The sequence below is a fragment of the Pipra filicauda genome, unplaced genomic scaffold (assembly GCF_003945595.2).
Source record: "Pipra filicauda isolate LSUMZ 115617 unplaced genomic scaffold, ASM394559v2 scaffold3_size10097308_pilon, whole genome shotgun sequence".
In the NCBI taxonomy this organism is placed as follows: Eukaryota; Metazoa; Chordata; class Aves; order Passeriformes; family Pipridae; genus Pipra; species Pipra filicauda.
Window position 1 is genome coordinate 9,913,974 of NW_024104532.1, and position 23,655 is coordinate 9,937,628.

Genomic DNA, 23,655 nt, shown 5'->3' on the forward strand with positions numbered 1-23,655 from the left:
AGGATCCCGTTGGCTTTCTGGGCTGTGAGTGCTCACTGCTGGTTCATGTTGATTTTTTCATCAACCGTCACCCCCAAGTCCTTCTCCACAGGGCTGCTCTCCATCCCTTCTCCTCCCAGCCTGTTGGTGTGCCTGGGATTGCCACAACCCAGGTGTAGGACATTACATTTACGTTTTGTTGAACTTCACGAGGTTCACACCTCTGCAGCCTGTCCAAATCCCTCTGGATCCATCCCTTCCCTCCAGCATGTGGCTGCACCACACAGCTCAATTTCATCAGCAAACTTGCTGAGGGTGCCCTTGATCCCACTGTCTGTGTCTCCAACAAAGATGCTGGACAGCAAGTGGAATGAAAGGGAGCATCTCTAGGACTGCCAGCCTTTCCCAGCCCAGCGGGGCACAGGGAGCCAGCCCACTGATCCAGACAGCTTCCCTACATCTCCAAAGCATGTTTGCCACCTGTTTGCCTGTTAAATCTCCACCTGTGGGCAGCCCAGCCTGCACAGGGGCAGAAGGAGGGCAGAGAGCAGCTGGGCTCTGGGCATAAGTTCCAACTATCTGCTGAGACACCTTCCAGCAGAGCTATTCCCACCAGGATGCTGTAGAGCCCCAGGCAAGTGGAGCTGCCCACTGGGAAAGGCAGAAAAGCTGCAGGGCTACAGCAGCTCTGGGAAGGTGAGAAGCAGCAGCAGCACAGTGAGGCAGGGACACAACCCTGGTTGCAGAAGGGCCTCCTGCACAGCAGTCAGGGGCATTATTTGCTTAAGAGACTTTGAAAAGGACAAGTTTGGAGTCTCTGGTCAAACTGGCATCACCACAGCACAGAGTCACATTTGCACAGTCAGTAACTCATTTCCCTGGCTCTGGGACTGGGTCACTGCAGCTGCTGAGGCTTTAACTCTCCAGACCATAACACCGTGGTCACTCCCCCTTGGTCACAGCTGTGTCCTTCAGCTTCATCACAACAAGCACTGGAAAGCTCAAGTACTGCTGCGTTCCCCCTTCCCAGCAGCTCAGCTCTCCCCTTTGCTGACTGGAGTTCCACACCTGCGGGGGCTGCCTCAAAGCTCTCTGCCAGAGCCAGCACCTCTCTCCAATCTCAGCTTCCCCCAAGGAAGAGGAAAGAAGTGGTTTGAGGTTACTCTTGCTGCAAAGTCATGAGTCGCTCCTGAGCCGTCATCTGAAGTGATGCTTTGTGGATGGAATGACTGCAGCCCCAGGAATCTGCAGTGGCCCCAAGGACAGCTGGGGTCCCCTACAAGGAAGATGTGAGTCCACTTCTGGCTTCTTCTTTGCCAAATGATAGAATTATTTGGTTGGAAGGGACTTTTAAGATCATCCAGTTCACCTTTCACTAGACCAGGTTGCTCTGAGTCCCATCCAGCTTGGCCTTGAACACTTCCAGGGATGGGGCAGCCACAGCTTCTCTGGGCAACTTGTGCTGGCTTAAAACCAGGAACCAATCCCATTTGAATGGATCAGCAGCCAGAGCAGCTTCACTCACACTGGAGGCAGCTTTGCTTGGTGAGCAGACACACAAACATCACGCCCCCCCCCCCGGGGCATCAGCTGGTAAAGATGAAGCAAATCTCAAAAAAAAAATCCACATGGGGCTGTCCTGGCTGCAGAGGATGGATCCTGCCCCCAGCTCCTCAGACCACACTGCTCCCCAGGGATGGCACAACCTGATCCATCAGCCCACACCGCACACCTCTGCTGCTGTTGGCAGCACCTCATCAGCAAGGCCTTCAGAATCCTGAATCCTTTCCACCTCCATCATTAAATTAACAACCCAAGCATTTGTTACAAAGTGTTATTTATTAGAATATTACATTGCACTTAAAAAATAAGGGAGGTCTGACCCCTGTCATCTTGAACCTACACGAAGGACGCAGGGCCAGACCTACAATAAATATAAATACTATGTACAGTTTATCTAAAATAAATATATAATTTAAAATGAAAAATATCTTGTTAAATAGCTGTTACCCTCCCCCCCCCCTCCCTCCCTCCTGCGGCGAAGGAAGCCCCGAGCCCGGTGTCTCCTCCCTTTCACAGTTTGTTCCTCGGCACTGCAGTGGACGGAGAGCCGCCGGGCAGCCGGTCCCTCCCTCCCCCGAGCCCGCCCCGTCCCCGGAGGTGGCCGCGAAGCTCCTGCAGTGCCGCCGCTGCCCGAGCGGCCCCGCCGCGGGTGCCGTCCTGGTGCTCCAGCGAGCCCCCGACGTGCCGCAGCCCCGCTGGTCTCGCCTCTTCCAGGAGGTAGAAGTGCGTTATTAGTGCCGACCCCTGCAAGAGAGAGGCGGGAGAGCTCACAACACGGTCCTGGGCTGCTCTGCCCACAGAGCACGGCGGGGTAAAGGTGCTGGGTCCCACCCAGCCCGGCAGGAGAGCACTCGCACCCACCCAAGCCCCAGCTGCCACTCGCTGCCTGTCGGGGCTGCACCCAGGAGGATGGGAGCCAGCACACCCAGGAGAGGTGGGTAAACATCCCACCCTGTGTCCACCGTGCTTCCCTTCCAGGAACCACGGCACTTTTCCCCCTGGACACATCCACCCCAGTAACCCCCAGGGCAAATGGGACAGTGAGAAAACCCCTGTTCTGAGTCTCCTTCTCAAAAATTCAGCACCAATGAACAGCTCAAAATCCCACTCCCAGCACTGTGACAAACATGACAGAAATTCTCCGAAGGCATTACTTCATCTTTACAAAGAACAATGACTTTTCTTTTTTTTTTTAAGAAGAGAAGGAGCTGTGATATGTATGGCCACGTCTAACGTCAGGGTTTGGATCAGACCAGAGGAAGTTTGACAGCTTTTCAGCACCCAACCCTGCAGCCAGCCCTGGGGTAGAGCACACCCCTCACCCACCACCCAGCCAGCCAGAGGAACATGGCATGGGCTGGCAGCAAGATCCCCCTGTGCCCAGCTGCAAGAGCATTACTTGCTCTGCTGCAAGTAATAAGCAGAGTGGGAGTGAAAAGGAAAGGGGTTTTTTACACATGTGTATAAATAGAAGCAATATCTAAGGAGGGGAAGTGACTCAGAGGGTCAGAGAGGGAGCAGAACAAGTGGGAAAAAAAAAAACCAAAACAGAAGCAGCCTCCCCACTGCCAAACATCCCCAAAGCACTGGGGCAGAGCAGGGACTGGGGGCTAGAAAGGAGGAGGTGGGAGGAATGAAGTAGTCAGAGAACAGGGACTTGGGCAGGAAGGCGAGATAAGAGGGTTGGAGCCCCACAGGGCAGCCCAAGTTCTCTGCCCAAATCCAGGCAGGCTCTTCTCCAGGCTTAGGCTGCCTTCAACACTCCTGCCTGGCTCTGGCACGGGATCCATACAGCAGTCCCAGCCAGCACGAACAGCAGAGCCCCCAGATGTCCACCAGCCCCATTGCTGCCCCCTGCCCAGCCAGGGGCTCACCTCGCCAGCACCCGGCATCCTCAGTGATTCACAGTGATGCCCAGCTTGATTTTCTCTTCGTTTTCTACATCGTAGCCACCCCTCTTGTGACACCTGCGAGGCCAAGCAAAGGGATGCTCAGGGCAAGAGGTCCCTGCCACCCTCCTCTTGCGCGTGATCTTCCCAGGGACACAGATTCCGAGAGTTCAGCCCCGTCCCACTCACCTGAGCATCAGCAGGGCTGCGATGATGACGAGACACAGGGAGGACAGGACAACAGCAACCACGGCCAGAGCCGTGGTGTGGTCGTACGCGCTGGGCGGGTGCTCCACCGGCAGCAAGAGGCCGTGGCAGCGCTCTCCGTGATACCCTGGCTGGCATCTGGGCGAGAAAGAAAGTCATAGAGGTTGGTGGTGAGCAAGCACAGGAGGTCATTGTGTCCCCCCACAACCTTGGAAGGCGGTATCTCTCCCTGGTATTGGTAAGTTAAGTTTCTGCTGCGCCAAGTGAAGACTCCTAGAAAGGTTAAACTCTCCACCAGCAGAAGGCACCAGGGTCTGTCTCCTGCCAGTCCCTCCCAGGCAGAGCCAGGCTGCCCAGACCACCTCTGGAAGTAGGAAGGGAGCAGCGTGGTAGCTGGTCCAGCGCTTCCCACAGAGCAGGATGTCCCTGCACACCCTGACAGCCGAGAGGTGCCCCGTCCCTGCAGACTCGGGAGGTTACTCATGGAACAGAAATAACGCTCCCCACAGGGCTGTGAGGCTTCCAGCCCTTCCCAAGCCACAGCCCACTGATGTGACCAGATATATATATCCCTCTATATCCAGCACCACTGACCCTCGGGCTGATGTCCAAGCCGGGTTTAGCCCAGCCCTCCTCCCAAGCTCATAATGGCACATACCAGTGTTACCTCCCAGGCACAGCAGCAAGGCTGCACACAAGTCAGAGGTGCAGGACCCAGCCCAGCAGCATCCTCACTCCACCCCAATCCCCAGGGACCAGCCCAAGGAAGGAACACTCCAAGAGACCCTGTGACACAGGCAGCCAGCCACCAAGAGCAGCCACAACTTAGTGACACCAGTCAACATGAGGCCTCTTTAGGAACAGTTGGCCACTGTTCCTAAAAACCATGATGGCTCTGGAAGATGTCACCCAGGGATGGGCCACCAGGCTGCAGAGCCCAGCCAACCCCCAAATCCCTCCTGCTTGCCTGTGCCCCAGGTCCTCTCCAGTCCCAGGGATCTTGGCTGTCCCAGTCCCAGGCAGGGGTTCTGCACCCCACATTCTGCTGGGTCACCAACACAAACTGAGTCGGCAGAGATCTCCCTTCACTGGCAGTCCCAAGCCCCCCATGCAAGGACTCAACTTCATGGCAGCTTCCACAGAGAGAAACTAGGGGACTAGAAGAGCTATGCAGAGCTTGATCCCTGCGGATTGCAGGGCATGAGATCCTGTGGGCACCATAAGCCAGGGAGCTATTATCTTCCCTGGGCTCAGGGCTGGGTGGCTCAGAGGATTGATAGTGAAGAACAAAGCCTCTTACATATCTGCCAGCTCAACTCCTGCCCACGTAAGCGGGGATCAAATGTGCACCCCTGGGTATTTCCCGTGGTAGCAAGTCCTGTATCAAGGTGTCCCAGCAGCAGGAAAATGCTTTCTCCTCTGCTTGCCTCATCCAGTCCCTTCTCTCTACCTGTAGTCCAGGGACATGGGCAAGTGGGGGTACACAGCCCTGTCCTTCATCAGGCCAAGGGACAGCTTGGGCATGGCTTTGACAGGCTGTCCCCAAAGGTGCTACCTCCAGTCCTCCTCACTGGTGCTACAGCAGCTCATCCCGCCTGCACTGGTGCACCCCAACAGCCACAGGAGCCCTAAGCTTTCCGAGTGGGGGGTGCAGGGTGACAGGGCCAGGATGAGGTCTCCCAAACCAGACCTGCAGAAGCCCTCAGCTGCCAGACTCCAGCCCTGCACACCATTCTGCAGCCCTCAGCACCACAGGTCTCTGCACAGCAGCTCAGCCGGAGCTCGCCGTGCCGGCAGGGAATGCTGGATCCAGGGCCACGACAGGCTTTGGTGGGGCATGGACATTGCCCAAGAAGCACAAGGAAGAGGCCAAGTCATAGCTGTCCCCGCACAGAGACAGAGAACATGCACTAAAAATATCCTGTTCGTTTTTCCTCTGCCCAGCCCAGAGAATTGAAGGAACCGTGACTAAGGCTCCCCCGGCACAGGCACACGCCAGCAACTCACATGCAGGAGGGAGCTCCCAGCTCTCGGATGTACTTGCACTCGCCGTGAATACAGAAATCCTTGTACTTCCGCAGGCACGGGTCTCTCTTCTTCCCCAGGCCTTTGCCTTTTCTTCTTTTATTGCCGTTCCCTTTCTTCTTGGGAGTAACCAGACCTTGAGGCTTTGACAGGAAGGCAACTGGAAAACAATTTGGGAAGGAGAGAAGGGCAGTCAGACCAGCTCCACGTGCCAGCCGGAGGGAAGGCAGAGCCACATCCCGGGACTGCTGCAATTGCTCAGCCCTGACTCCCACTGCCCTTTGTGCCGGGAGCTGCCCCCGAGCCCGGCAGAGAAGGGGGAAAAGGCATTTTTTTCAGCTCCTCACAAATATCATGGCCTTTCTGATTCATAAGAACAATTCTCAAGGAAAGAAAGGAGTTGGGCAGGGGGAACAGAGCTTTATACATCTCAAATGCTGCTATTATATGCACCAGTTTCCACTGAACACAGAACGTTGCTAATTGCCCCTTTATCTGGCCTTTATTTCCCTGATGAGCGCAGGCTTTTCTAAGACCCTATTCATGGCTGTAATGGAGTCTCCTTCCCGTGGGCACAAGGATGCCTTGCTCACCCCAAGGCAGGAATAAAAGAGCAAGCCTGGCTTAAGTTTTGGGTTTGCAGAGCCAAAGAGGTGGGTAGGGAAGCGTTCCCATGAATTACAACGGTATGTTTTAATTGTGGTGCAGTGACCAGTGGTATTTGGTGCCAGGCCAGCTCCCTGCTGGGTTGGTGGGAACTAGAGCACCAAGCTCCTTGCTCAGACACAGCCTAACACTAGCAACGGTACTGGAATGGTTTTTAAGATATACAGGTGCCCAAAAAAAATCAGCTCCCAGCCTGATCTCACAAGGTGCTGAGATGCTAGAGAGCACTCGCTGGTCCAAGGGGGATTTTTTAGCTCCTCCCAAACCACCGCTTGGTATCTCCGGGAAAGGTGCACTAAGCCCCGGGGCTGCTCGGGAAGGAGAGGGCAGCAGAGTCCAACCTGACAAGTTGTAACCTGCACAATTCCTTCTCAGCCACTTCCTGGCTCCTGACTGAACCAGGGCCTCCCATGCTGGCACACACCGGTTGCACACCTAGCGAAGTTATTTCGACATCCTTCACACTGTGCCTGGAGAAAACCGATACTCCAGGAAACTCTGCGGCTTGGAAGAACCCTCGGATGAGGCTGTTCTGTCCCTGGCCCTGCGGGTTATCTCCCGGACACAGCCAGCAGACACACAGTGCTGCTGACCCCCCCCAGCCACCCCACTGCCACTCCCCCTCCCCGGGGCTCTGTCCCTTGGACAGCCAGAGAAGGTTGGGAAGGTCCTGCCGGTAGGAAAAGCCATCCGGCCAGGGTAGGCAGGGGGTGCTGCCTCTCTCCCCCTGCTCAGGCACCCCGGCGAAGGTGCCTTCACACAGAGGGCAGATCTCTCTGACCGTAGCTCAGCTCGAGGCATCGAGGCAGTGCTCTGACAGGCACCAAACCCTTCCGTTCCTCCCAGCCTGCCCCTCAGCCGGGGGTCAGCCCAGGCCCGCCAGATCGCTTGCCCTAGGACAGAGTCCCCTCCTCGGGGGATGCACAGAGGAGCAGGCTGCAGCATCTCCCAGCGGGAGGACACCTGCTTTTCCCCTCGGTGTGAGCGGCTCAGCCCAGTTTGTCACAGTCTGCTGGCACAGCCAAAAAGCAAAGTAAAACACGGGAAAATATGAGGGTGAGCTGTACGGGGCAGAGCACGCTCCTGGTGCCAGGTACTGCCCTCGGCGAGCCGCGTGTAGGAGGCACAGGTACACGTCAACGCCCTCAGCCCACGATGGGCCCCGTCCCACCCCCATGAGAGCCCCCGGGACACTCTCCGGTGCCAGCCCGGGAGCCCCTCAGAGTGGCAGTGCCCCCACCGCCCCCGTGCCGGCTGACGAGCCCTGCCGCGGAATGAGGAGCAGCCGCGCGTGGGCGGCGGTGAGTCACGGCGGGAGGGCAGCGCGGGTCCCCGGGCACGGCCCCCCCGAGGGGCTCTGCCTCCACCGACCACCGAGCTGGGACCCGGCACCCCTGGGACCCCGACAGCCTCTGGCACAAGCGCCGCTGCTCTGTGCTGGTGCCCCATGCGCTGGCCCGACTCGGGGCTGCTCCCGCGGGCGCTCGGTACCCGGGAACTCCCTCCTCGCAGCGCCCTCCGAAGCGGAGCCGGGGCTGCCGCTGGGGCACCCGCGGGGCTGAGCTGAGCCGAGCACAGCCTGGCGCCTCCGAGCCCCCCTGCTCAGCCCGCGCCAGGACCCCATCCCCATCGCGGCACACCCGTCCCGAGACCCCATCCCGCCCCGGGACCCCCGGTCCCTACCTCTCGGCAGCTCGCTGAAGTCGTCCCCCGAGGCCGCTCCGCCGCCCTCCTTCTCCGGGCTGCCGCCGAGCAGCGGGGCCGTGGCCGGGACCGGCGCTCCCCCTCCGCCGCCGCCCTTGTGCAGCACCTCGTTGTGCAGCTCGTCCCGGCGCAGCCCGCCCGCCGCCGCCGAGCACACTGAGGGACAGCGGTCAGATGGGACAGCTCACTCACACCGCCCTGCCCGGGACACCCCCTCCTCCCCACGCGCGACCGGGACCGATCTTCCCGTCTGCTCACACCCGGGGACCCTCCACCGGGGGACCGCGTTGCTCAGCCCTCATTCCCCGACACGTGTCCGGGACCCTCCAGGAGAGCCCGGCGCTGGGATCCGTTGCCGTCCCCACGCGCGTCCGTACCTGCCGCCAGCAGCGCGTGGATCAGCACCGCCCGCCCGTCCATGACCCGCGGGCACACGCGTCCAGCCCCTGTCCCGCTCCGCTCGGCCCCGCTCCGGTGCCCGCTCTCCAGCAGCGCGGCCCCGCGCCGGGTAGAAGGCGGCGGGCGGCGGGGCGGGGCGGGGAGGGGCTGCCCGGCCGCTCCGCCCCCGGGAAGGGCTTCCCCACCGCCCCCAAGGGGGGTTCCGCCGGCCGGGGACGGGAACGGGGCCAGGGCTCGGTGGGGTGTTCTCGCTCCCGGAGAGGACAGGACCTGACCAGCCACCGCCGCCCCGCTGCTGGTGGGCGGTGGGAGCCTGGGAGTCGCAGGGTCCCTGCAGGGCGCAGAGGGCAGGCGATGGCCGAGGGACACAGCCTTTCCAGCCTTTTCCTGTGACTGGAAAGCGTGGCCTCAGGCAGGGGCAGAGGAGGGGGGTCCCGGTGCGCCCCCTGGTCCCAAGCGCCGGCTGACGGGACGGGTGCCTGGGGTGGGCCGGGGGTGCCAGGGGAGCGAGTGCACCTCACAGGAGGAGCATCAGGTGAGAGGCAGGACCTCAGGGTGCAGGGCTGCACCTCCTCCTGGCCCCGATAGGAAACAGACTGCCACCCGTGCGCCATCCTGCACATGGGAGGTGGTGGCAGCCAGAGGTGGTAGCGGAGACCCTTTCTGTCCCCAAGGCCACCTTTGTGCCCTTAAAGAGCTCCTCTGACTGATAGCATCGCAGCCTCATCTCACAATCCCCCCTCAGCCAGCCACTGTCCTTATCCTCATCCCAACCCTCTGTGCATGGGCACTGCCAGCACTTCCCTGTCCCCTTCACTGGGCTTGCAACCATGTGTTGTGTTTGGCCCAACCCTCAGCCCAGGTGACAGCCCAAAAAACACCACTGACACCAGCGCTGGGCAAATGCAGGGTCCTACCCTGGCTCCTGTTGAGGCCGGCCATGGCCCCTGGCTGGTTCCTCGAGGTCCCAAGCCCCCAGCCCATGGCTGGTTTGGGCTCAGCAAGGCATGAGCAAAATATTCCTGCCATTGTTGTTGGTGTCTCCAAGGAATACCGCCGGATCTGGCACCCCCCCGCTCACGCCCTCCTCTTCTTGCTCAGACTTGACTTTTGCAATTGTTTGCGGGATGTTTTTCCTTCCGCCTCCTCTGGCCATCAGCAGCCCAAAGCCTCTGGCAGCAGAGCGAGGGGGTGGCCTGGGTGAGGGGCTGTGTCCCTGGGCAGCCCTGCACCCTGGAGCCCGGTCCCTGAATGGAGATGGGATTTTTGTCCTTGCCAGTCCCCTGTCACATCCCCAGGGCCAGGCCAGGCGTGCACGGGTGGCGTGTGCCAGCAGCATTTGCCAGCTGACCTGGCACCTCCGGAGAGGGAGGCACCGGCTCACGTCAGCAGCCAGGGAGGCTGTTGGCACAGAGGGTTGGCAGCGGGCAAGGGTGGGGGGTGTGTGCAGGCTGCCAATCCTGCCTGCCTTCTGCTGCCTGCCTCTGCTCCCTGCCCCCTGCCTCTGCCTCCCAGAGCCTCCCATGACCCCTGCCCACCTCCTGCAGCCCCTCACAGCCTCCCTGCCTGCACCTGCCACCAGTCATGCCCAATCTTATGCCAGGGGGCCATGCTGGGGCAGCACCCACAGGAGGTGGGGGGCTAACACCTGGGAAGGTTTGGGTGCCTCAACCACATGTCCTGCTGCCAGGGGTCTCCCTGTGTCCCCCACCCTGGCCAAGGGCACCACTCCACACACCATGGCACCCACTGGTATAACAGAACAAACAGCCTGGTGGGCACCCAGGGCCTGATCCTTGGCCTCAGCTCCTGTAAGGCAGGTACCAGGAGCCCAAGGACTCACATGCCCACCCTCTGCACTCTCCCAAATTGTAACACTGCTGTGTTACATCCTGGCCCTGCTCCAGCTGCTCCTGGGCCAGATCCTGCCAACACCAGCAGGCTCCAGCACAGCCTGCCCATACCCGTGCTGCGGGTGTTTGTGGTCCTGTTTGTGGTCCTGCCACTGTGTTTGCACTGCACACAGCCCCGTGGTTTGTTTGCAGAGGGCTGAGGGGGCTGTCACGGTGATGGTGGCCCTGCCATCTCCCCATCCCTGGCAGGGTGCTGTGGCTGTGACCACATCCATCTGCTCCCCCGCCACAGCCCACACAGGTGCCCTCTGTCAAGCTGCAGCCCTGACACCCTCCTGGCCCTTGTCATCACACCCTTACTCCCCTGCTCTGGATTTGCTCAGCGGTGCCACATCCTTCCCCAACCATGTCCCCACATCCGCTTTCCTAAGGAAGAGCTGCACAGCACCCTGGCAAAGTCACTGATGCTGCCACCAGCTCTTCAGGATTGGCCCTGCCATCGCCTCACCAACGCCTTGCAGGGTGCAGGTGGGACTGGGGACACGCTACTCCCCAGGAACAGCCTTGTCCATGTGGGTCACCTGGAGCAGGCAGGTGGGTCCCCTGGTCCCAGGCCCAGGTGGGCAGCTGGATGTGGCAGGACCCAACCACAAAGGGTCCCGTGGGGCTGACCCTGCTGTTTTGAGATGGTTGTTTTGGGCTTGGCTCCTGTGTATTGGTTTGTGGCCAGTTTAAACCAGTTCACAGCTTTTATAAGGTGTGGGATGAGTGGGATCCTGTGAGTGCCAGAGGGAACCCAGGCCTGTGGCTGCCGGTGCCAGTGGCCATGCGAGCCCACATGCCCGGGGCGGGTGGCACAGCTCTCCAGGAGGCAGGGACCTGCTCACAACCCAGACCAGACTGGAGCAACCTCGGAGCTCCCTCCCAGGTTTTGGGCTGCAGCATCTTCCCCTCCAGGATGGCCTCAGCAGCCAGAGGAGCTGGTGCTGCCCCGCGGCAGGATGGGGGGGATGTCACCTGCCCGCTGCTCTTCATCCAGCTCAACCAGCTCCTCAGCACCCCAGAGGGACTGGAGTGGAGGGAGATGGCCAGGTAGGCAAACCTACGAGGGCCACGCTATGGGAGCCCAGCCTTCCAGCTCAGCTGGAGCCCGGGGCATCCCCCAAAGCCAGTGGTTCCTCAGCCTCGTCCCCAAAGCAGGGCTCCGGTGCCCGCGCTGGGCTGACTCACTTCATGGGAAAGGGCAGGGTGTCAGGCAGGGCGGGCAGTGACCCTGCGCGGGCACAGCGCCCTTCCTCCTGCTCCTCTCTGCTGCCTCTCCAGGGCTCCAGCAGCCGCGCCGGGGCTGGGATGTCCCGTACCCCACAGCACCCCTCCTCTGCTGGGCAGGGGCACAGGGACGCAGGCTACAGGGATCTGGGAGCAGCAATGCGTCTTCCCCCGGGGTCGCAGTCTGCGGGGGGTGCCAAATCCGTCGGGCTGTGGCTCTGCCCAGCCCCAGCCCCCTTCTCCCCGCACGGCTGCCCCGCCGGGCACGCTCTCCCCGTGCAGCACGGCGAGTGCCCCGCGGCAGCGCGCCCACCCCGGGGGACAAAGGGAAGCTCTGTCTGTGCCCGGCGTTAAAATATTTGGCACTGCCTGAGCGTGGAAACAGCTCAAGACACTTCTGTTCTGACTCCAGCCAGCGCTGCTAATGGCAGGGCCACCCCCGGTCCCGGCGCAGCCAGAGGGTGGGTGGGCTGGGAGCAGCCCTGGGGAGAAGGGCTGGGGGATGCTGGTGGGTGACAGATGGGACATCAGCCGGCACTGTGTGCTCACAGCCCGGAGAGCAGAGTGTATCCCGGGCTGCACCGTGGCAGTGTGGGCAGCAGGGTGAGGAGGGGATGCTCCCCCCCCTGCTCTGCTCCAGTGAGACCCCCCCGGGACATCACATCCACCTCCTGTTCAAGAGGAGGCCATGGAAATGATCCAAGGGCTGGGACAGCTCTTCTGGCACAGCTTTGCTATGGAGACAGGCTGAGAGAGCTGGGGTTGTTCAGCCTGGAGAAAAGAAGACTCCAGGGAAACCTCAGAGCCCCTTCCAGTATCTAAAGGGTCTCCAAGAGAGCTGGAAAGGCCCTTTGACAAGGGCCTGGAGTGACAGGACCCACTGCCAGAGGGCAGGGTTAGATGGGATATTGGGAAGAAATCCTTCCCTGTGAGGGTGGGGAGGCCCTGGCACAGGTTGCCCAGAGAAGCTGTGGCTGCCCCTGGATCCCTGGAATTGTCCAAGGCCAGGTCAGATGGGGCTTGGAGCAACCTGGGATAGTGGAAGGTGTCCCTGCCCATGGTAGAGGGGTTGGAACAAGATGAGCTTCAAGGTCCCTTCCAACCCAAACCATTCTGTCATCCCATGACTGTTGAAATCCCCCTGATCAGATTGGAGTGGGGTGTGGGTCTGCAGGAATGGGGATGTGACTACCTTGGCTGCCCACCTGCCCCTGCTGCACGAACCCACTGCAGTCCCTCTGGGCCCCCCAAACCCCATGCTAAGCTCAGAGATGGACACAGGGTCCAGCTCCCACTACCTGGCACGGGACACAGAACTGCCTTGCTGCTGACCCTGCACATCTCCCCGGGCAGGTGGATAAAGTTCGAGGAGAAGGTGGAGGACGGGGGGGAACGCTGGAGCGCACCCCACGTCCCAGCCCTCCCCCTGCACAGCCTCTTCCAGCTGAGGACATGCCTGCAAAAGGGGACGGTGCTCCTGGATCTGGATGCTGCCAGTTTCAAGGAAATAATCGGTACATGGGTAATGCAGAAGTCATCTCCTGGGATGGGCTGGTCCCTGGAGAAGGACAGGCCACCAGGAGGTGCCTGTAGAACAGCACTGGTGAATGACAGCTGGGCACCTGGTGTGGCTGCTGCTCCAGCTAAGGGGGCTTTTCACTGGGCAGCGAACCAGGGGGACTCAGGGCTGTCCCTGTCCCTGCTGCAGACAAGGTGCTTTCTGGGCATCCTGAGGAAGCAGAGCTGCAGCCTGCATTGAGGGAACACTTGACAGCCCTCCTGCTCCTCCAGCCACGGCACCAGCCCACGAAATCCCTGCTGCAGCTCCTCGCCGAGCTCACCCTCTCTCCCTGCCGAGGTATCCCACCAGGAATCCTTCCAGTGCCACCAGCCCGGGGCAGTGTCCACATTGCCTGTTCACTTGCACATGTGGGTCTGCAGGAATGGTTTCTTACCTTTCTTTGCAGGGAAGGCCAAAGGCAAGTCTGAGCCCAGAGCCCAGCTCTCCAAAACGCCTCTTAAGGAGCAGGTAAGGCAGGAAGGAGCTGGGCTGGGAGCAGCTGCTGCATCCCAGGTGCCCAGCCACTGCATTCCTTTCCTTTCAGCTGAGAAACCACTTTAGGAAGAAGGTCCCACCGGGAGCTGAAGCTGCTCACGTTGCTGTGGGTGAAGTAGAATTCCTGGAGAAGCCCGTCACTGCCTTCATTCGCCTCAGGCACGGGGTGTCCCTTGGCTCACTGGCTGAAGTTGCTCTCCCCAGCAGGTAACAGAGCACGGCCCATGCCCCTGTTCCCTCTTTGTCCCTGTCTCCCCATTCCCTCCCACACCACACAGGGCTTGGCCAAAGCAAAGGGAATTGCAGCCAGTGCCACATACAGTCCCAGAATCCTGTCTCACTGCTTCCCTTTCGGCTTTTTCCAGCTCCTTAGGAGCATTTCGGGATGGGCTGAGAGCGGAGTATGTATTGGGCAGCCTGGGAGGGACATCCCCTGGCTCATCCCCACCTGGAGTCTGCATTCCCTGTCCTTAGGAGGCTCTGGATGCTCTCCACTTACTGCCGGGAGCGCGGGGCTGGCGGCGGGACGCAAGTTCGCAGGAGTCTCTTGCCCTCCCGCTGCCCACGAGCAGTGGGACGGGGTGGGGGGAAAGAAGAAGGGAAAGAGGTTTTCCCCCATGGCTGAGGAACGCAGCTGTGAGAGTAAATGGTCCGTGTGTCTCTTGAGCTGGGCGCTTCCTTAGGGAGCGCGCGGAGGAGGCAGGCGGGGATCAGGAGGGACATTGCCACCTCCTGGTCACTCTGCCCAGAGCACCCGTCCTGCAGGAGCTGGGAGGAGCAGGACATCCACCCACCTGCCGCTCTGTGCTCGGTGGCAGATGGGTGGCAGGTCCCCATATAGAGGGTCTCATGACAGCCCCTTGCCCTGAATTTCCCCCCCTCAAACAAGAGGGGAGAGACAACTCGTCCCTCCCCATCCCTTTGCCCACGGTACCATCCCCTTTGGTGGCCATGCCAGACTGTTCCAAAGGCACAGCCACCACCTCGGGGCTGTCTCCCTCTCAGGTCCATCTCCAAGGTTTTAAGGTTTTCACATCGATGTGGTGCAGATGCCCGGGTGACAGCAATCCCGGGTGGCTTCTGTCACCTCCCGTCCCCTTGGAGCAGGCTCCAGGGGACCTCCAGCCCCACATCAGGGCTGCAGCAGGTTCTGCTGAGCCCCACTCAACCCCACTCATGCTACTGGAGGAGTTTCCCTGCCCCCTCTCTGGAGGTTTGCTCAGGGTAGTGTCCTGGAACCGCTCGGCAGCCTCAGGGTTCCAGGACCGTAACAGTTTCTGCCAGTTTTGGAAAGGAGGGGAGGGCTTGGTTAAACATTTGGCTGGACTGTCCCTCTGTAGACCTCATTATTTTGCACCATCCTCTGAGGTGTGGGATTTTCACCATATTTTATCAAGGACCCTGAGCTCTCTTCCCAGTCTCCTCCCATGTCTCCCGAGTCCCGTCAAACCTGCTGCCCATGCTGCCAGCAGGCTCTCCTTCCCTAACGCTCCTGCATCCTGCCTGTGAGCAACATTCCCGGGAGCATGATCCCACAGACACCCCCAGCCAAGACCTTGATCCCACAGACACCCCCAGCCAAGACCCTGATCCCACAGACACCCCCAACCAAGACCTTGATCCCACAGACAGCCAAGGCTGTCTCCTCCTCTGCCCCAAACACCTCTCCCCCCACGCCCCCCAGCCCCGGTTTCTGCAGACCCTGTGATCCAGTGGAGTCCTGGCATCCCATGTTGTGGGCTCTCCATGCAGTGGCAACCCTCTTAGGGTGGTCACTCCTTAAGGTGGCAGGAGCCCTCCAAGCCTGGCCAGCTGCTGTCCCCAGCATCCCCACAGTCTCCCCTGGGAGAAGCATCCCCCAGGGAGCAGAGGGCTGCTCCAGAGCTGTGCTGTCCCACCCACAGGTTCCTCTTCATCCTGCTGGGTCCCCCCAAAGTGAAAGCCTACCACGAGGTTGGCAGGGCCATGGCCATGCTGCTGATGGATGAGGTGAGCCTGGAGCAGCACCCATGACTGGGATGGGCCTGGGATGGTGACACCAGGGCTCTTCTCCTCTGCAGGCTGCAGTGGAGGGCAGAGGAGGGGGTGAACTGGTGCTTTCCCTTGCCTAGGATAAGAAAACTAAGGTTTGGGGTGGGTCTGTAGGATGTAGGGGCACTGGTTGCACTGAAGTGGGTGGGTTTGTTCCTTGGTGAAGGCTGCAGGTTGGGAGGAAGGCTCCGAGGGGCTGAACACAGGGACATGGTGGCTAAACCACAGCACCTCCCCACAGCTCTTCCAAAGGGTTGCCTGGCAGGCTGAGCACCGAGAGGACCTCGTCACAGGGATGGAGGCGTTCCTGGATGAGCTGATTGTGCTTCCTCCTGGGAAATGGGACCCCAGTGCCCGAATTCCTCCGCCGAGCTCTCTGTCATCTCCGTGCAGGAGGTGGGCTGAGGGGAGGGCACCCCAACCTCTGCCAGCCCCTCTGCAGGGTCCTGGGGGGCACACCCCCACCTGTGACATTGAAACTTCCATCCCCATGGGGATGAAGCTGCCCTGGAGCAGGGAGGTCCTCCCAGCTAAGCCCCTCTGACACTCCAGCCAAGGACCACAGCTCCAGTCCCTGATGCTGTTAGTCCTGCTGTCCCACTTGGCAGGGGGTGGCAAAACCACCCCATATGCCCTTCAAAAGGAGCTGCTGGGAATGCTGGGATTCAGCACTCGGATGTGAAGCCCATCCTCTGAGCAGGACATCCCGGACTCGGCCCTGCTGCTCCAACAAAACTAGTCCTGTGAGCTCTGGCTCCAGGGCTTGCTGGAGGAGATCATGGTTGGGTTGGAAGGGACCTCTAAAGGGGACCTCTAAAGACCACCTAGTCCAATCTCCAGTCTCTCCTCCTCCTCCTGGTCTTTCTCCTCCCCATTTTCAGGGGATACACGAGGTCCCCCAACCCTGCTGGCACCCCTGTCCCCTCTCCATCCTCCCTTTGCCCTCATAGTGTCCCCTAGGTGCAGCTGGCCCCTGAGGGTCCCAACCTGAAGCCTGTCTCAGGCTCTGTTCTGCCATAGGACCACTGTGGACCCACCAGACCAGCAGCCCCATGGCAACGGGGACATGGCAGCAGCTGGGGACAGAGCCAGCCCAGGGCACCCACGCTCTGGGGAGGAGCTGGAGAGGACAGGCAGGTGGGTGCCTGGAGGGACGAGGTGATGGGTGACGGATTGGGGGCAGGGAACTGGCTGTCATGGGGCCACCAAGCCCCTCTGAGCTGGTGTTTCCCAGGGAAGGGACCATCCCTTGCTGGGTGACTGTGTGGGGGGTGATGCCCAGCTGTGGGGGCTGCTCTGAGACCTCCCTCCTCTCCTCTGCCCCAGGCTTTTCGGGGGGCTGCTGCGAGACATCCGCAGGAAGGCACCGTGGTACTGCAGTGACTTCTCCGACGCCCTGCACCCCCAGTGCCTCTCGGCAGTGCTCTACATCTACCTGGCCACAGTCACCAACGCCATCACCTTCGGGGGCATGCTGGGGGACGCCACTGCCAACATGCAGGTCAGCACAGCCGTGGGGTGCCCGGCACCCACCCGGAGTGCTCAGCCCAGCCCATGGGGCTCCTTGGTGCCCACCTCCCACCAGTGCTCCTGGAGCATCCTGAGCATCACCCCAATCCTCCTCCTTCCCCCAGCACTGACCCTGCACTGTGCTGCTGGGAGGGACAGGCCCAGGACCCCCCTCCCTGCCGTGTGCCTGGCACCCCTTCCCTGCATTTCAGGGGGTGCTGGAGAGCTTCCTGGGCACGGCCTTTGCTGGCTTCATCTTCTGCCTCTTTTCGGGCCAACCCCTGACCATCCTGAGCAGCACCGGCCCCGTGCTGGTCTTCGAGCGCCTCCTCTTCTCCTTCAGCCAGTGAGTTCCCTGGCAGGGATGGATCCTCAGGCCACTGTCCCCTGGATGGGGCACGGGCCACCATCACTGCAGGCGGGTGTCGGTTGTGAGGTTTTGGGTCACTCTTCCCCCAAGGGACCACAGCCTGGACTACCTGGAGTTCCGCCTCTGGATTGGGCTCTGGGTGGCCTTTTTCGGCGTGGTGCTGGTGGCCACTGAGGCCAGTCACCTGGTGAGGCACTTCACCCGCTTCACCGAGGAAGGCTTCTGTGCACTCATCAGCCTGATATTCATCTACGACTCCCTGAAGAAGATGCTGAGCCTGGCAGACGCCTTCCCCATCAACTGGCAGTACCGGCTGGACAACGTCACCTCCTACAGCTGCACCTGCAACTTGTCCAGCCCCGGTGAGCCCAAGGGCTGCAGGTGGGTGGGGAGCAGGAGGCTGCTGCCTCAGGACCCCACTGGAAACCTGCTGCCTGGCCAGATGCTGGAGGAGGCTGTTTAATCCCATCCTCATCTGCCCGACCACATTGCACCTTCCTCCACTTCCCTCCATGTGGTCTGTCCATCCATCCTTGCCTCCTGGAGCTGCCCTGGCACCAGACAGAGAGCCTTGGCCTGGCTCCTGTGGCTCCAGGATGGGGGATAGCAGGGGCTGGAGGGGTTTGCTCTGCCATTTCTAGCCCAGTCTGTAAACCAGAGAATGTTTCCTGGGGCTTGAAGATGTGTCCACAGTGACCCTGGAAACAGTGCCCACACCAAACGGATCAGTGCTTGGCCAGCCTGGGGACAATGGTGCATCCTCCCTTGGTGCTCCCTTGGCACCAGCCAGGCCCAGGACCTTCAAGATCCCATGGGGCCCCATCCAGCATCCCGAGCCCTTGGGGAGAGTCTGAGGACCCACACCGATGGCAGCACTGTCCCAGTTATCCCTGATGGACCCAGCAACACCCTGACCCTCCTTCCCCTTGCAGGTCACAGCTCTGCAGGGAATGACACACTGCTGCCCTCGCCCCTGCTCCCCCCACAGGTACAGCCCTGCTCCCAGGCAGGTGGGCGAGGGGCTGGAGTGGGCCCAAAGCGTCCACGCACGACCCCTCCTCACCTCCTGTCCTGTCCCTGCAGCCTCCCGCCACCCCAGAGGGGCTGAGCAGGACCCAGTGCCTGGACCGAGGTGGGCACCTCCTGGGCACCAGCTGTCAGTACGTGCCCGATGTCACCCTCATCTCCTTCCTGCTCTTTGGGGGCACCTTCCTCTCCTGCGCCGCCCTCAAGCGCTTCAGGAGCAGCCGCTACTTCCCTGCTGGCGTGAGCATCCTTCTGCCACCCCTGTGGAATGGCCACCCATCCCATCGGTGTGGGGATGGCTCCAGGGGAAGCTGCTGGAGCAGCCCCCACCCCAGGCACCCCAGGAACCCTTTCCATCTCCACGTGCAGGTGCGGAAGCTGGTGAGCGACTTCGCCATCATCCTGGCCATCCTCGCCTCCTGCACCGTCGATGCTGCCCTGGGCCTGGAGACCCCCAAGCTCCTTGTTCCCAGCGAGCTGAAGGTGCTGGCAGGGTGGGCACGGCACTGTCAGGGCGTGGGGCTGTGCCCCCCACAGTGGCAGTGCTGTCACTGTCCTTCCCACTGCCAGCTCCAGCCCTACAGGGGTGTGGGCTCTATGAGCAAATGAGAAGGGGTTGAACACATCCCATGCTCTGTAAATAACCTGGCTCAGGCCCAGACTGACCCCATCCCTGTACAGCTCACACTGGAGCGAGAGCCACAGGCTCACCTCTGGGCTTGGGCTCCCTGCCCTGGGTGTGTGGCAGGGTTGGCAGTGGCTCAGAGCAGCCCATGCTCGCTGCCACCTCCCTGGGCTCACCATCATCGCTGCCCAGTGCTACCTCTTCCACCTGCTCCTGCAGGCACATGCCCAGCTCCTGGCTTGTGGTGTCCAAGAGCAACCCCCTGCTCTGCTACAGCCAGGATGTCCTTGTAGGGAACGTGGTAGGTCACAGTGCCCAGGAGCATCCCCAGGATAAAGGAGGATGCTCTTCCTCTCCACATCCCTGGGTGCCTGTCAGGCTCCAGCCTGGGCACCTGGGGCTGGTCCTGTCGCCCCGCTGTGCCACACAGAGGTGGGTGGCAGCTGCCATGACCCTTCTGCTCCCCACAGCCCACAAACCCAGCGCGGGGCTGGATCATCGTCCCCTTTGGAGCCAACCCGTGGTGGGTGTGCCTGGTGTCTGCAGTGCCTGCCGTCCTCGTCACCATCCTCATTTTCATGGACCAGCAGATCACAGCCGTCATCCTGAACCGCAGGGAGTACAAGCTGCAGGTGAGCAGGGGACAGGGAAAGGACCCAGGTCCCAGCTGGGTCCCATGGAAGCAGCTGGGGCAGAGTGGGACCCCAAAACAGCCAGTAGGGTGGGCAGACCCCAGCACTGCCCCTCTGATGCTGCTGGGGAGACGGCTCACCCCCAGCCCTGCTGCCTCTCCCCCTGCAGAAAGGAGCAGGCTTCCATCTGGACCTCCTCTGTGTCTCCCTGCTGATGGTTGTCACCTCTGTCACCGGCCTCCCCTGGTACGTCTCAGCCACCGTCATCTCCCTGGCGCACATGGAGAGCCTGAGGAAGGAGAGTGAAACCTCAGCCCCTGGCGAGCACCCCGAGTTCCTGGGCATCAGGTACACGAGCCTGGGCCCCGCTCGGGGGGACCCCTTGCCCGTGGCTGCAGAGCCAGGGGACAGGGACATGCCCACCCTGGCCATCAGAGCCGGCTTTGGGGACACCGGTGTCTCCCCAGGGATGCTCCCATTCCCTGTGCCCGTCCAAGCTGAAAAGAGCAGAGACCCCAGAGCCAGGAGGGCAGGCAAGGGGGTGGGCTCCCAAGGGCCCCCTGTGACACTTGCACTGCCACACACAGGGAGCAGAGGCTGACAGGCCTGGCCGTCTTCGTCCTGATGGGAGTCTCCGTCTTCATGGCCCCCGTGCTCAAGGTAGGGAGCCTGGATGTTGGGTAGGCCTCTTTTCCTAGGCAGGGGGTGGCCATATCCTGCAAGGCTGGGGAGTTCCTTGTTCCATCGATCCAGGGAAGCCTGGCTGGCAGGCAGGGAGCTGTGCAAAGGATTTGGGCCAGGCAAAGGATTTGGCTCCTGTGCCACAGGAGGGTGAGCACACCAGGCACTGTGACCATGTGTCAGCTGGCCACTGTCCTTGCGTGCATCAGGGTCCCCTGTGCTCCCCAAACACACCCCACCATACCCTCCACACTGTCACATGGAGGTCCCAGCCTGGCTGCTGTTGGGTTTCACCTGCTACTGCTACTGCAGTAGGAAAAGCCCCTCCAGTGGCCCTGGATTACCTGGGGGCAGGTGGGAGGTGCCTTTTCCTTGACCTCTCTCCTCACCCCTGAGGCTGCTCTTGCACAGCCTTTGATATGGGCCCCCCAACATTCCCATCTCCAAACTGGAGATACATGGAACTGAAGGATGGATGAGGAATTGGCTGGATGGCCATGTCCAGAGACCTACAGTCAATGTCCCAACATCCAAATGGAAACCACTAATAAGTGGTGTCTCCCAAGGGTCCCTACTGGGACCAACACAATTTAACATCTTCATCCAGGACACAGACAGCAGGATGGAGCTTGTTTGCAGGTGGCACCAAGCTGAGAGGTGCAGTGACACACCTGAGGGATGGGATGGCATCCAAAGGGACTGTGGAGGACATGGGCCCACGTGAACTTCACGTGGTCCAACAAGGGCAGGCTGGGCTGCTGGGAATGAAGGAGGCAAAGGCTGTGGACATGCATGGGGGCTTTTACACGGGACAGGACACTTGGCAGGCACAGCCCCCCCGGGAACAGCCCCACTGACCCCCCATCCCGCTGTCTTGCAGCACATCCCGATGCCGGTGCTGTACGGGGTGTTCCTGCACATGGGGGTGGCGGCCCTGAACAGCATCCAGGTGAGGGGGGGCTGCACTGGGGCTGCTGGTGGGGGCTGCTTTGGGGATCAGGGGGTTTGCTCAGCACCAGCTCCCACAGCAGAGCCCAGATTTTAGCTCTGCAAGACGTGCAACCTGGCACGGGGCTGTGTCCCCTGCCAGGCCCAGGACAAGGAGGGGGAAAAGGACCTTTCTGGGGCAGAGGGAAGGGAAAGGGAGGTGTCTGGGATGCTGAGGAGCTGGATTAACTTGTGCACTGATGGGTCAGGTGGTTTGGGAGAAGCGGAAGGACCAGTGGATAATCCAGACTTGCTCTCAAAGCCACAGGGACTTCCCCACTTGGGAGCTGGGGACCTGCTGGTCCTTTGGCCTTGGCATTGCTGCTGCTGAGCCAGCTCTGTTCTTCTCCTGAGAAATCCATGGAGAGGAAAAATAAAGTCCCCACTCCAGAATTATCTACACCACTTTTCCCTCTAAACAGTACGTCTTCCTTGCAATTATCCTGCTTTGTAGAACAGGCTGGGAAAATCCCTCCCTCCCTCTGCCTGGGAAACCCAGAGCTGTTCTCCGGAGGCTGCAGCAGTTTCCTGCACGTAGGGAGTTCCATCAAGGGCTGTTATCTCACAATTAACCCATTAAGGCCACCTTGAGTCCTTTTGTAGAGGCCCATTAAGGCCACCTTGAGTCCTTTTGTAGAGGTCTGCCTGGAAAGTGCTCCCCCTGGCCTGGGATGGGGGGGGTGGTACCGGGACCACCGGTCTTGCAGACAAACGCCCTGTCCCAGCATCGGCACAGATGGCAGGAGGGCTCAAACGCAGACACAAGGGCAAAACCCCATCCTGCCGGCCCCGGGGCCCAGCAGGGAGGTGGAGGTGTGTGACCCACCCGCCGCCCTCTCGCTGCAGCTCCTGGACCGTGTGCGGCTGCTCCTGATCCCGGCCAAGCACCAGCCAGACCTCCCCTACCTCCGCCACGTCCCCCTGCGCCGGGTGCACCTCTTCACCGTCATCCAGCTGCTCTGCCTGGCCCTGCTCTGGGTCCTCAAGTCCACCACGGCCGCGATTATTTTCCCGGTGATGGTACGACACGCCTTGAACCGGCAGCGCTGCCTTGGGGTTGGGCTGAGTGCTGCCCACCCCAGTGTGGCGTTCCTTTGGGAGGGGACACGTGTGCTGCCCACCCCAGTGGGGTCCCTGGGATATTCCTTTGGGAAGAAACAGCGGTGCTGCCCAGACCAGTGGGGTCCCTGGGATGCTCCTTTGGGAAGGGGACACGGGTGCTGCCCAGCCCAGTGGGGTCCCTGGGATGCTCCTGTGGGGAGGGGACACGGGTGCTGCCCACCCCAGTGGGGTCCCCGGGATGCTCCTCTGGGTGCTGCGCTGGGTGGGGGCACCTGGCGGGGTCACAGCGTGGCTTTGCCACCATCCTTCACCTCTCGGGGTAGAGCCGCGGGGTTGTCCCTGCCGGGCAGGTGCGGTCCCCCGGAGGGGTGACAGGCCGCCTCCCTGGGCTCTGCCGGGGTGACAGCGGGGTGTGACAGGGCCACGCCGCCCTGTCCCCCGGCCCCGGCGGTGCTGAGCCGTGCCTGTCCCCGGCCGCAGCTGCTGGCGCTGGTGGGGATCCGGAGGGGGCTGGAGCGCGTCTTCCCCCCGCACGACCTGGCCTGGCTGGACGGGCCCCCGCCCGGGCCGGGGGCGGCGGGGACGGAGCGCCGGGAGCGGCCGGAGCGGGGCGGCGGCGCCCAGGAGGTCGGTGGTGCCCCGGGAGCCCCGAAGGGCCGAGCCGGTGGCGGGGCTGGCGGGGGGGGCGCCCGGGGGTGGGCGCGGTGCGACCCCGAACGCCCTGCTCTCCCCCCGCAGCTCGAGCCGATGAACCACCCGGGACCGCAGATCAACCTCTCCGTGAACTAGCGCTGGGCAGGGCGGGGACATCGCCCCGGGCGGGAGGTCGCGGGGCCCAGGACCCCCAAAATCCCCCCAAAACCCCCCAAATCCCCCCGGCCCCCCCGCACCGCGGGACACGTGGCCGCGCGGTGACGTCACGGGGGCGTGTCCGCAGGGCGCGGAGTGACAGCGCGCTCAGCCAATGGCGCCCCGCGTCCGGCAGGGGACGGGGCGAGCGGAGGGGGCGGGCCGTTCGCCTCGATTGGCAGCCCCACGGCCCAATCAGCTCACGGGGCAGGCGGGCGTGTGACGGCGCCTCGCGTGACGGAGCCCCTCAGAAGGGTTTGAAGGGAGGGCGGT

At 61.6% G+C, this 23,655-nt stretch overlaps 2 protein-coding genes across 2 annotated transcripts; one reads left to right on the plus strand and one right to left on the minus strand.

Annotated features, from left to right (window-relative positions):
• Window positions 1–1,799: 1,799 nt before the first annotated feature.
• HBEGF (heparin binding EGF like growth factor) lies at window positions 1,800–12,284 on the minus strand. Its single transcript, XM_027726370.2, has 6 exons — window positions 8,411–12,284; window positions 8,013–8,189; window positions 5,646–5,823; window positions 3,621–3,776; window positions 3,417–3,509; window positions 1,800–2,286 (listed from the first exon to the last, which is right to left on the minus strand). The coding sequence occupies exons 1-5, from the start codon at window positions 8,451–8,453 to the stop codon at window positions 3,437–3,439; spliced, it is 627 nt and encodes a 208-aa protein (XP_027582171.1). The 5' UTR covers window positions 8,454–12,284; the 3' UTR covers window positions 1,800–2,286; window positions 3,417–3,436.
• On the plus strand, window positions 11,112–23,322 carry SLC4A9 (solute carrier family 4 member 9). Its single transcript, XM_039385302.1, has 20 exons — window positions 11,112–11,377; window positions 12,908–13,068; window positions 13,263–13,412; window positions 13,522–13,583; window positions 13,660–13,817; window positions 15,515–15,599; window positions 15,883–16,037; window positions 16,662–16,778; window positions 16,968–17,142; window positions 17,363–17,496; window positions 17,611–17,882; window positions 18,453–18,508; window positions 18,604–19,029; window positions 19,642–19,803; window positions 19,973–20,151; window positions 20,391–20,463; window positions 21,365–21,433; window positions 22,318–22,491; window positions 23,014–23,109; window positions 23,272–23,322. Exons 1-20 carry the CDS (start codon window positions 11,112–11,114, stop codon window positions 23,320–23,322), a joined length of 3,021 nt encoding a protein of 1,006 aa, XP_039241236.1.
• Window positions 23,323–23,655: the final 333 nt, after the last annotated feature.

Coding starts and splice junctions, on each gene's coding strand:
- HBEGF (XM_027726370.2), bottom strand. CDS start 8,453: ATGGACGGGCGGGCGGTGCTGATCCACGCGCTGCTGGCGGCAG. Junction 3,777..5,645: donor CTGGGAGCTCCCTCCTGCAT/GTGAGTTGCTGG, acceptor TTTCTCGCCCAG/ATGCCAGCCAGGGTATCACG. Junction 3,510..3,620: donor GCAGCCCTGCTGATGCTCAG/GTGAGTGGGACG, acceptor TTGGCCTCGCAG/GTGTCACAAGAGGGGTGGCT.
- SLC4A9 (XM_039385302.1), top strand. CDS start 11,112: ATGCGAGCCCACATGCCCGGGGCGGGTGGCACAGCTCTCCAGGAGGCA. Junction 13,818..15,514: donor GAAGTTGCTCTCCCCAGCAG/GTAACAGAGCAC, acceptor TCCCACCCACAG/GTTCCTCTTCATCCTGCTGG. Junction 17,497..17,610: donor CTCCTCTTCTCCTTCAGCCA/GTGAGTTCCCTG, acceptor TCTTCCCCCAAG/GGACCACAGCCTGGACTACC.